Here is a 12998-nt window from a genome sequence, read left to right as displayed (position 1 = left end):
CACAACGCAGAGTCTGGAGAGGATGACGCAAAGGCAGCTGGGACTTACGTGGAGGCTGAGGCGACCAACGTGAGTGACGTGAAGGGACAGAGGGCTGACGCAGAGAGCCAAGGGGTTGACGCAAAGGCATCAGTAGCTGTGCAGAGGCTAGCAGAGCTGACACATGGCCAAGAGGCAGTGCTTGAGATTTTTTGTGGGGCAGACTAGCGCTGGGAAGGGTGACGCGGTCCCTAGCTGAGTGACGCAGAGCAATAGAGAAGCTTGTAGCAGCTTTCGCTGTCCAGCGAAGGAGCTACCATAGTTGTTGTGGGATCGTTCATCCAGTGACTAATCAGCCAGAATATTTGTCTCTGAGGAGAGGTACTTCTGCCAAGGGAATTATCTGTTGAGTGAGCCATTTCTGGCACCCTAGTTGTATTCAGAAACTACATAATAATAAAACCCTCATATTTGTTGCACCGGTTTTCCCGCATTGGGTTTTTCCAGGGACGATTGTCCAAAAATAATGGTGTCCCTTGTGTGTTTGTCTCAGTTATTTCAGTTGTTGATTTGTATATGTGTTAAGGTTGCATTTGTGTTTATTTCCGGTATTTCTAATTATAAATAACTTGTTAATGAAAATAACAAGTAGAAGAAAATAAACCAGATAATGCAGTAGGGATTTCTGACGTGTCAGACTTAGAAATTTCAACATGATATGACCTTATAGGATGTTTAGGTGCGGGTGGCTTCTAGGAACTAGACCAGCAAGGCAGAAGGCTTCTACGACCAAAACCAAGGGAAGCAGAAATTCAAGGATGTTTCCAAACCAAGTGGCAAGGAAGGCTTCTAGTTTAGAGGGAGCAAACAAGGCAACAAATCCAGTTATAGGATCAAATCCAATTCCATGGGACAAAAGTACCTCCCTCACTAAAAGGGAGCGTTAATGTGTGTATCTCAAGCAAGTACTTCTGCACAGGCCTAAGTGTTGAGGCGTGCAAGGAGTCACACACAAATCTCCTTAGGACTCTTACTCAAATGTGAGCAAGTTGCTTTCGTAACTTAGCCTAAAGTTTTGACTTACGAAAGCACATAATTATTGTGTTGGCTAATTGAGCTAAAGTAAACTTAGGAAAAGTAAACAAAATTAATTTAACGATTATGTTTTTATCTCAACCCTTGATCTCAAGTGAGACGATATCTAATCTCGTTTGTCAATCACTTTGGATATTAGGGTTAGGGACTTATAAAAGCAAGGCTAAGGAGCGGCGAAGATACACCATACAACAACACAAGACATTGAGAAATGCATCTCAGTGAGAAGTGGAGAAGGACTTTCATTCTAGTGTGCCAAGTCCGAGGAACCACAAAAGGGCATCTTAGAGATCCAAATAAACCAAGGGGTTTGAGAACTGATCTAGGGCCTAATTTGTTGGATCAATTCCAAGACATTATCTAAAATCTTTGTTAGTTGGGCCATTATCTCGTGACAGGAGCTCAAGTAAGTTCTGAATATTGATGAAGAACCCTTGATTGGGTGGAATCTATTTGTCATTGTGATTGAGATTGGCTGCATGAAATTTGCTTCTGCTAAGTGTATTAACAATCTAGTTGTGCATTTATTCACTAAATATGTATCTGCTAGGTCAATAAATTGTTGGCTGCTAGGTTTGAAAGAAAATTAACAAATGAGATCTCAAGTTTCCACTCTACCCCCACCTCAATGAATCAATCAACCTCCTCCAAATAATTAAGGAGCTTTAAGAGATCCTAGAGTCAAGCTTCCCTTGGATAGAGTACTAGCCTCCAAGTCTAGTGGAGGAACAAGTGTTTTGTCTAGAGTTTCTTCCCTATAGCCTTGGATGCTAAGAGAGTTGGACTTCCTCACCCTTGTGCCCCCCCATATGATCATGCAACCAAGCCCCCTCATCCCTAGAGACTCCTCAAAGAGCATCCTCCAACAATGTATCCACCCCTTCATAGCAATTGATGACTTTGTTGAGGAGCTTGCTTCCTAATCTGATCGGCATCAACATCTAGCTCTAGTATGCCTTAACATCCTCACTTACGTACCACACATTATTTCAATAAGTAGCCATTAGCATGTCTTCTTACCTTTTCTTATAGCTTATTTTAGCTATATATTTTGTTCTTTATACTTATCTGCTTTTGATATAGTTGCCTTCACTTCCTACTATGTAACTACATTGTATGTACCTTTTTTAGTCCCAATGACATAGTTTGGTGGTCATTTGTTGGACAATAATTCAATTATCTTATTATTACATTTTTTCATAATTTTCAAGTGTGTTCTTTTGGACTATAAGCATCATCACAATGAAAACAGAGGCATTTTCTATCAATTATTGCCTATCTTGGATATATATCCAATATGTTCAGATATTTTGATGTTTCTATATTTATATCTATATCCAACCATATCCTGGTAACTTAAGTAAAATGCTAAAATAATACAGTAAGAAAGTTAAGCCATTGTCAAATTTAAACTAAACAGGTAGGGGTTGCAGCCAATATCTGAGCTCATAGTCATTTAGGTGACTCAAAAATTGTAGAGACTGTGTGGCAGGATTCAAGGTGAAACCGAAGAAATCATTTAAGCACCAACTAAAAAATGTAAATTCGAACATTTGTTGTGTCTGGACATATTTCTTCAAATCTCTGATGTATTAATTTTCCGTTGATGTAAACCAAAGAAGGTTAATTGACCACTGACAGGTCTTGACATCTGGTAACGTTTTGACTCCTGAGTTATATTTGTAGAGATAAGCAAGTTGATAAGTTTTCAAATGTCCTGATTATCACAGAGGAATACTCCCAGTTTTTTTTTTTCTCTACAACCATAATTAGAATTGTGCTTCAGAAAAAATAGTCTTCCCGACTAGTTCTTATATCAGGAAAAATGTATTATACCACATATTTCACCAAGATACAACTTTATTTGATAATTTGGCTTTCTCAATAAAAGGAAGCCCTTCAAACATCAGTGAAAGATGACGGTACCTCTCATGCAAATCAATTTGCTAGAAGAGCTCTGCCTATATTTTGACATATGTACAAAAGCCAGGTGGTTACTTGTAGAGGTTAGCAAGCTCACCCAATTTCAAGTGTGTTACCAAGAAGGCTATCCACATCGGGAACAAGTATTACTCGTTTATTTATATCCCCGAGAAAGCAACACTGCTTAGTTACTGAATTAATAGCTGCAACATCTTGAGCAAAAATGCACTCAGATCCTGGTACAGCCTGGTCAAAAATTATATATGGCACTAGTCAAGAACCTTAATTGGATATAAGGAGTGCAATGAGTAACAAGAGTAATAAAACCAAAGTCCAGCAAAAGAACAACATGGCTCTAACACAGTTGTGACTTACATCTAAAAGTATATCACCAAGCCGCATCTTTACTGCCCCACTTTCATATACAAGCAGCTTTCCCATGAATCCTGCTGGCAACTTCCCAAGAACAGAAGTTTCTTCAGTACTCATACTCTGAGCACCTGAACTGCTAGCACCCTTATCTGATGACTCAGGAACCTTTGTATTCCACACACCAGGTAACTTGCCTAAAGGTAGGGAAGCTGGAATCTGGAAAAACAATATTTTATCGTCCTCACTTTCATTCTGCATATGAATTGCGACAACATTGATGTTAAAAACTTATTACATAATCAAATAGAAATATAACCAATGAGAAAAGAATTACGCAGAAATATTTATATTTGCGTGAGTGTTCTCATGGAACAAACCCATAAACCAAGCTCCTGTGCTGGAACTATAGTATCTTCATCAAATTCATTTACTGATCCTTCTCCAAATTCTTCTTCATCCAACAATTCTGTGAAGATACATACAAATTAATTATTACTGCAACAACAGTATTTACATCAAGGATTTCGTGAATTTTATGAGCTCAAGACACTGCATACAACCAGATAATATGAACAAAGACAATATACCAGATTTTCCAGAGTAAGGCTTTCTCAGTGGAAGCGTCACAGGATAGTAGGTAGAATAATCCTGCAAGATGCCCCATGGATATGAAACCAACCAGAAGAACATAGAATGTCACCCTGATGAAGACTTAAATATAAATAGTAAGAAGGGATTTATGCACAAAACACAATGAAGTTAGGAGCATACCAGAGGTTCAACAAACTCTTTCCCTGATTTTTTTGCCATACCATCTCCAAGTCTTCCACCCTGCATTCCATCTAATTAATGGGAGAAGATAAGTAAAGGAAATACCTGCTATTTATACGGGCACACCACACAAACATACACACATTATTCCTAAGCAGAAATATATCATGTGTGCTAGAAAGATAAAGCCAAAATATTAGCAATGCAATCACTAATTTCTTAGTGTTACTTTTGAGAGATGAACAATGAATGTTCTCGACCAATTATACCATCAATGAATGTCTTCTTGTCTGCTCCTCGAAAGCCGCTTCCACCACCACCACCACCACCTCCTCCTCCTCCTCCCCCTCCTCCTCCACCACCACCTCCACTGCCACTGCCAAATCCTCTTGAAAAGCCTGCTGCCCTGGAAGTGGCACCAGCAGCAGATCCTCCAAATCCAAAAGCAACCCGCACAGGTGCCGCTGCTATGCACAAAAATTACAGTATCAGTGAATTCTTGTATCTACGACTCAAAAGAATCATTGTTGAGATATTTACACTGTACAGATTATCCTTAAAATATTGAACTATTTAACAAAACAATGATTTTGTCCCACACTAACTACTAAACAGAAACAGCTTGTATAAAAAATCTAAGAAGAAGACAAAAGCTACTCTGCTTTTCTGGAGTTGTGACTTTTGTCTTCAGACTACTCAAATTCCTCAACCTTATAATATGGTAGAAAAAACTTAACATGCCTAACCAATTATTTCAGTTTGAGTGAAGGGTACATTTTTGTTAAGACCATGGAAGAGGAGTTCAACAATCAATACCACCAACATCAATCAATACCACCAACATCAGAGGAGCTCAACAATCAAAACCACCAACATCAACATACATAAAGGGCTTCATACTCTTGATTAAATGCCAATCCCATACCCTCATACATGAAAGAATTCAATGAAAATGTTGCAATCTTACCAATCCATGGGATATAAAATTCTACTTTCTCTATTTGAAGCCTGATAAGGTCGTAACCACTCCCAAACATCTTGAAACAATTAATAGTAAAGTTAAAAATTTAAGTAAAAGTTGACATTTCATTTCTCTTTCCTTAAGTTGACATTTCCTTTCCTTTAAAAGAACTGTCAACTTTTACTTTAAAGGGAATGTCAACTTTTACTTCAAGAATTTTGGTAGAATTCCTAGAGTTGAGTTAGATACTGTGTTTACGCTTGGGGTTTCGGGGGGTAGGGGGTAAGGGGTTTGGGGGGGTTGGCTTTATAACCAAGGAGGTTGTTTTGGGAAGGAAACAATCCTCAGTTTCCTCCAATACCACCTCAAAGGCCGCCATTGTGTCCCAGACTCCCCCTGTGCGTATGACACTTGACCGATCAGTTAGGTACCAAATTGGCATGTTTGGAACCTAATTGACACAAACCAGCTCAACACTCCAGTCAGTAATCTGGTTCAATACAACAGTCAGTCCAACCATCCAGTTTGACTGATTTCGTTTTGATGTTAGTAGCTCGATCAAGTACCTCTACACAGGCCTAAGTGTCAAGGCATGTTGAAGTTTACTGATACACCCTTAACCTTAGCAATTACGTTAATGATTAAAGTAACTTTTTTTATAAAACAAAAGTGAGTTAATCCAATGAAATGCAAAGGTTTTTGCATTAGTGAATTAGATGAATCTCATGTTGAAAAAGTTGTCATTGATGTCAAAGGGTGAATGGGCTAGCATTTGTTTGGTGATTTGCATGCACAAATCAAGTGTATTTGGGTACAAAGATTCTCTAGATTGGTAGTCCCTGTCATGCCATTTCATTTGGTAGGTGGCACACCTTGTGGGTCCTCTTGGTTGGAGATATATTGATTTTTGAAGTGTGTGCCCCAAGGATGGCTTTAACAACAGCTCTTTTGCCCCAAAAGTCTATGATCTTATCACTTCATTGCAGCCCCTAGAAGAAGGCCAAAATTATAATTTAAGTTGACCTAAACTCATGTGTCCTAATCAGTCTTGAAAGGATACTATTTGAAAGATATATTGATTTATATTGATTTTTTAGAGTATCCTAAGCCTCCTCTAAGCAGGTCAGTTCACCTTCTTTAGGTCAGCTCCTAATAAATGGGTTATTTCAAAATAAAATTACTTGTTGCACAGGTCGGCTCCTTTTTAGGGCTCATCTAAAACTCTTATAAATACACCCAACTCGTGGGCAATTGAGACAAGAAAAATCGCTGATCTGAGGCAATAGTATCTTACGAGCAGTCCAAATCTAAGAGAAGACAGAATCTGGGATATGAAGCACAGAGTATTTTCTGAGGTCATTTCTGTGGAAGCAAGCTGACTGATCAAGATCACTTGAAGATAAGCCAAAAATTTTCTTCAAGAGGATGTCGCCTCCTTCCAATGTAAGCTGGTTAACCTTGGGGGTTGTAGCCCTTCCATTGTGATATATATATATATATATATATATATATATATATATATATATATATTGTGTTCTTTTGATGTGATTGGTTAATGCTTTTGATACTAAATTGTAAACAAAAGTGAAACACTGATTTAACCCATGGCACCCCCCCCCCCCTCTTAGTATTTCCAACAATTGGTATCAGAGCAGGTTACCCTCTAACAGTCTAATCATTGGAGGGAAGATTGTGAACAAATATGGATCATATGGAAGGCATCTCTTCAAGGACAATTCCAGTGTTTGATGGAAATGATTATCCACTATGGAGCAGTTGCATGGAAACCTACTTGAAGGCTTTAGGAGTGGATGTTTGGCTCTCCATTGTAAATGGCTACAAAGTTCCTAAAAATCCTCCAACTGATCCTAACAAGAAGTTGTTCAGCTGTAATTCAAAAGCTCTTCATGCCATCACAGGTGGATTGTCAAGAACCATTAATTCCAAGGTGATGTCTTGCACCACAGCCAAAGAGTTTGGGATAAACTTAAAACTTTGTATGAAGGTGATGATAAGGTCAAGCAAGTCAAACTTCAAAAATATAGAGCTCAGTTTGAAAACCTAAAAATGGATGAAAAAGAAGATATTGTGACCTATTTGCTCAAAGTAGATGAAGTTGTCAACTCCATTAGAGGATTAGGAGAAGAATTTAAAGATCCTTTGATCGTAAAAAAGGTCCTGAGATTACTTCCCTTGAGATACAATGCCAAGGTATTTGCCATAGAAAAAACCAAGGAGTTGACCAAGATGACAATGGAAGAATTACATAGCACCCTTACAGCATACGAAATAAGAATAGATACAGAAGACGGGCAGTCAAATAGAGAAACAGCCTTTAAAGTCACAGAAAGACAAGAAACAAAGAACTCGAGGTAGAAGACACACAAGGCAATGAATCAGATATAGAAGATGCAAATTTCATAAAGGAGCTCAAAAGACAAACCGGAAAAAACAAAGGTAGCCTGCCTCTTAAATGTTTTCATTGCGGCTAAATAGGTCATTATGCTAAAAGATGTCCTTTTAAGGAAAAGAAAAGCTTCCATAAGAAAAATCTTTATTCTAAAGAAGATAGTAGTTCTTCAAATGAAAGTGACACAGAAGAAGGGGATGCAAGAGAAGTTCTCTTCATAACCCAAGAAAATCAAGATAATGATCATGATGACGAAGAGGTCAATGATTCGGATGATGAAGAACCAAATATGAGAATAGATTCTTTCTGGGGACTCTGAAAATATTCAAAGCCCAAACAAGAGGATGAAGATCTTCAAGAAAAATTGAAGCATAGTGAAAATGAAAATGCCAACCTCAGAAATAAAAAGCGTGATGAAGAAAACATCACTTTAAAGGTCCATCTTGAAGAAGCAAAGAGAATTGAGGAAGTGATGAAGACCCAGATGAATAAGAAAGAAGAAGAGTGTAAGAAACTTGAAGAGGACGTTGTAACATTCAGGGTTGAAGTTGATAAGCTTAACAAGAACATGAACAGCTCATTAGTGTTGAATAAAACAGGTCTTGGTTATGAAGGCATATCTTCAAGCAAGGAAAAAATTAAAGGAAAATCTAGAAATGTTGCTGCGTCAAAAAGTCCTACTTATGTTCCCAAGAACATCCATCACAAAGTTGAACAGAAATGGATTGAACCTCCTCCGAGGCAAAACAACTTCAGAAGATGATCCTACTCTCCCAAGTATAACAATATCTTTCTTGGTCGTTGTTATTGTTGTGGAAATTTTGGTCATTTAAGCAATTCATTGTAAAATCAATACAAGATACAATGATGCAAGGAGCGGGAATGATTATGGATTTATACCTAGAAATGTCCATGGAAACTACAATCCATTTGAACCACTAATGAACTAAAACATTATATGCTACAAGTGCAATAATCTTGGTCACAAGGCACAAGATTGCAAGCTTGTGAAAGAGAATGCTCCAATTATGCAAACAAAGAAGCCAACTATGACATGGGAAAAGAAAAAGAAAGAAAATTGCAATCTAGCATTGATCGTTGAAGATAAAGAAGATGAATGGTACATAGACAATGGATGCTTGACACATCACTAGATATCAAAACAAATTTGTCATCATAAAAGAAAAAGGCAGTAGTGTTGCAGTTGGAGATAACTCTTTTGTCAAGATACTTGGAAAATGTGAAGCAAGCCTTGGAAGCGAACATATGAAAGCACAAAATGTTTTGCTAGTTAAGGATTTGAAGCACAACCTTCTCGGTGTTGGCAAGATGTGTGATCAAGGGTATAATCTCTTGATTGACTTTCAAAAGTGCGAAGTTAGAGAAGAAGACTCAGGAAGATTGTTTGCAATAGTCACAAGAAGACCAAATAACATATACATTCTAGACCAAGTAGAGCGGAAGAAAATTGCAGCCAAGCAAAACAGTCGTAAAGAAGGGAAAGATAAGAAGACGGAAGTCTTATTGAGGCCATATGTTCAGGGGGAGCAGCCGCAAAGACATAAGTCACCCTTTGCCATTGATGTCAAACAAGGAGAGAAAAGGAGGTGCAGCATGAAGACGAACGAGTGAAGCATGATAACAAGGAGAGCATGATTGTTGACATCTGTTACGACTGGAGACTTCAATTCTTCTTGAGTAAGTTGTTCTAACTTGTCATTTAGTGACTTGTCAGTTTTAAGCTTCTTTATTTGCGTAAGGGAGAAAAGAAAAAAATAAAAAATAAAACATAAACAAACAAACAAAAAATCAATGTTTAAAAAAACGTACCGAATTCTTTAAACCAAGGTAATTCAAAAATTATGTCAATTTCTTCACTAAGCATAGTTGCTACACCAAATTGAGATGCATACTCATATTCATCAATTATTACTTGCAAGTTTTTAATTTTGTATTCGGCATCGAATAAAGAGGCATATTTATTCTCGATTATATCTGATCCTAAATAATTGATTTGTTAAATTAACATTAATATAATTTTCCTGATGATTTTCGTTGACAATGACAATGATATGTTTTCCTTGGATATTCCCTTTTAATGTACACAATCCATAACATGGAATCATGCCACGTTTACAAGAGAATCTTCCTTCCATCATTCTTCCTTCTCTTTCTTTACTTATTTTTTTAAAGTCTTTTACTCCCTTTATAATTAAATACTTTGAATTTTTTTTAAATTTTCTTTTAATAACTTGACTTCTTTGTACCACAACTCATAATATTTTATATTATAGAAAATATAAAAACTTTTTAATCTCTTCTGATTATGGAGAGTAGCGTCTTATTTATTGATAGTCACAATGGTTCACTGATATGTCATTAATTCATTCTATCTCACCTCCACGGCTATTAGTATTTCTGAAATTTTATGAAACCCTTTATGGCCCGACCAATATTTCTATGATTATTTTTCTTGTTTGAAATAGAAAATGTGGGCACATTCAAGCAGCAGCTACATATGGCAATAATCACAATTATAAAAGAATGTATCGTATAGAAATGTAAGGATGGAAGTCGATGCCACAGATCGTTGGGTTGTGATGATTTGCAGTGGTTGGTCAAGACCGAACGCAACAAATAAGAAGGTGTTGCCTGTGGTAGGTGAAAAGATGGGTTGTCAGCAAGTCGTCAATTTGTTCTCACGCGGAGTAGATTTAATTATTATGAAGGATCTTAGTGTTTGGCCCTTCGTGGATTTACAACATGATATTTTTTTGAGTGGTGGTTTTATCTCCAACAACACAACCACTGTAACCCTGATTATATTTGTTATTCACTTGTTATGGTAGTCGTTGTGGCAGCAATATTTGGTGTGGTCAGCTACTGGTGGAAAAACGGGCAGTAGTCAAAATATTATGTATGGAGGAGGGCCTTCGCGGCAATGTTCGGTCGACAATATATATCGTTGTGATTGTAGTTGAACGCAGTAGCGGCTACAGGGGATTACAGCCAAGGCGTCATTGGCAAGCGGTCAACAGTTGTGGTGAACGGCAGCCTATTGTCCACAGGTAATGTTATTTTATTTTTTATTTTTATTTTTTTATATGATTTTCTTTGATTTATCTATATATATGCTCTCTCTTTTTTTGACCTATTCTTTTCTCTCTCCTTTCTTTTAATAATTATATATATATATATATATATATATATATATATATATATATATATATATATATATATATATATATATATGTTGTTTTATTTATTTATTTATTTTTCGACTTCTTTTTTCTCTCTTTTTCTCTTTTTTGTTTTTTTAATAATTTTATGCCCAAAAGGTCTGATAGCGAATCTCGCAGTATGGAGAACCTCCAACTATATAGCGAAACACCAACTACATTGACGAAGACTTTAATGGCAAATGGCCACGATCAGAGAACGTGGCTTTGATACAAATGTAACAAACAAAGTTCGTATACACAACAGAGTAATCTTCAAAAGACTTGGAAGATGTAAACATCTATCGTAGGACAAGTAATTGTATATTGAATATTATATAAAAGAATTGATATGAGATGATTACAAATGAGAATGATGGCCTTCTTATATACCCTAGGCAGGCGCCCTTTCATGAATGGTCATGTCTCTAAGACATGCCTCTTCATTACTAACTAACTAACCATTGGTTAATTAATTATTAGTCATTATTATTATACTTATATTTATATTTATTACTTTTATATGAATTATATTCATAACATCAATGACAAAGGGGGAGATTGTTGGAAAAACTATCATTGATGTCAAAAGGTGAATGAGCCAGCATTTGTATATTGATTTGTGTGCACACATCAAGTGAATAATGGTACAACGATCCTCTAGATTAGTAGTCCTTGTCGCGCCATTTCATTTGATAGGTGGCACGCCTTTTTCTGCCCCAAGGATCGATTTAGCACTAGTTCCTTTGCCCCAAATGTGTATGACCTTATCATTTCATTGCAGTGCCTAGAAGAAGGTCAAAATTATAATTTAAGTTGACCTAAATTCATGTGTCCTAATCAGCCTTGAAAGGAGACTATTTGAAAGACAATTTATTTTTTACAGTATCCTAAGTCTCCTCTAAGCATGTCAGTTCACCTTCCTTAGGTTGGCTCCTAATAAATGGGTTATTTCAAATAAAACTACTTGTTGCTGCACAAGTCAGCTCCTTTTTAGGGCTCCACCAAAAAATCATATAAATACACCCAACTCGTGGGAAATTGAGTCAAGAAAATTCATTGATCTAAGGCAATAATATCTTGGGAGCAATGCAAAGCTAAGAGAATATAGAATCTATGATATGAAGCACAATGATCAAGGTTAAGGAATCGAATTCTTCAAATATTTTTTGAGGTCATTTTTGTGGAAGCAAGCTAGCTTATCAAGATCATTTTAAGGTAAACCAAAAATTTTCTTCTGCTAGAAAGAGCAAAGTTTGTGGCAAATCCAAAGGCCTATTCTAAGGCCCTACCCAAGATCAACTATGCCATTCTTTGAGTACTAAACAGACATCATTCAAGGACGAATCTGTGACGACTAACTCGTTGAGCAGAGGACAAATTTAACGTTCATCATCGTTGACTTGAGGCAACCCCTTCTGAGGCCAGGCTAAAATTTTAGGGCAGAACTAAACTTTGAAGTTTCCTAAGGCAGACTGAATTAGAGTTCTCACACATCTTTGTCGCATGAGTGTTTAGTATTGTGAGAATTCCAAACACGAAATTCTACTACAATAACTGATTTATTTCTCCTACTTATTTTCCAGTGGTGCGGTTGCACAAGATGATCAGAGTAGGGGGCATCTCGATAGCAGCAGAAGGATTTCCAGGAGGGAAATCAGGACTCAGAGGGAGTCCAGAAGAGAACTTCCAGACGGGAAGTAGAGACTCAAAGGAGTCGAACAGAGAACTTCCAGGAGGGAAGTAGAGGAGCATCATGGCACTACACGGAGTAAGAGACCAGGATAGACTAGATGGAGCGTTGAACTTCGCAATCTGGAAGACCAGAATCTTATCTGTACTTGACAGAAATCGTGTCAAGAACTTGGCCTTGAAGATAATAGCTATCCCAGTCGACACCAATGATAACGACAAGTACAAGGAGGCAATGGCGAGGGCCAAGAGCATCATCCTTGACGGGTTCAAGGATCATGTAGTACCACACATAGCCGAGAAGTAAACGGCATTTGAGATGTGGGAAGCTCTCAAGAAATTGTACCAGCATACTTCTGTGCAGAGAAGAATGCTACTTGAGAATCAGTTGAGGTTGTATCAGATGAAGAAGGGAGAATCGATTAACACCTTCCTGGGACGACTGAATGAGATCTGAGATCAGTTGACTGCTATAGAAGCAATACCGGATGAGGAGTTGATGGTGAGGACAACCCTAAATGTTATCTCAAAAGACTGGGAGGTATTTGTCCACAGTATACTGGGCAAAGGGACTCTC

The 12998-nt window shown here is 37.3% G+C and overlaps 1 protein-coding gene across 3 annotated transcripts in view; it reads right to left on the bottom strand.

Annotated features, from left to right (window-relative positions):
- Positions 1-2316: 2316 nt before the first annotated feature.
- Positions 2317-12998, bottom strand: part of LOC149233950 (uncharacterized) — a 141029-nt gene continuing 130347 nt past the window's right edge. For 2 of the 3 annotated variants that reach the window (XM_089461076.1, XM_089461077.1), the window contains exons 6-11: positions 4410-4607; positions 4141-4211; positions 3957-4017; positions 3747-3835; positions 3373-3621; positions 2317-3243 (exon numbers count right to left, since the gene is read on the bottom strand). In XM_089461076.1, the coding sequence (XP_089317202.1) occupies positions 3091-3243; positions 3373-3621; positions 3747-3835; positions 3957-4017; positions 4141-4211; positions 4410-4607 (821 nt within the window). In that variant the 3' untranslated portion in view covers positions 2317-3090. The remainder of the gene's footprint in view (positions 3244-3372; positions 3622-3746; positions 3836-3956; positions 4018-4140; positions 4212-4409; positions 4608-12998) is intronic. The other variant, XM_089461078.1, reaches the window with a different exon arrangement.

Source organism: Pinus tabuliformis, chromosome 8 (genome assembly GCF_031772625.1).
Source record: "Pinus tabuliformis cultivar Carrire ecotype Pingquan chromosome 8, CPIR1, whole genome shotgun sequence".
NCBI classification, from domain to species: domain Eukaryota; kingdom Viridiplantae; phylum Streptophyta; class Pinopsida; order Pinales; family Pinaceae; genus Pinus; species Pinus tabuliformis.
This window is presented reverse-complemented; position numbering and strand designations above follow the sequence as displayed.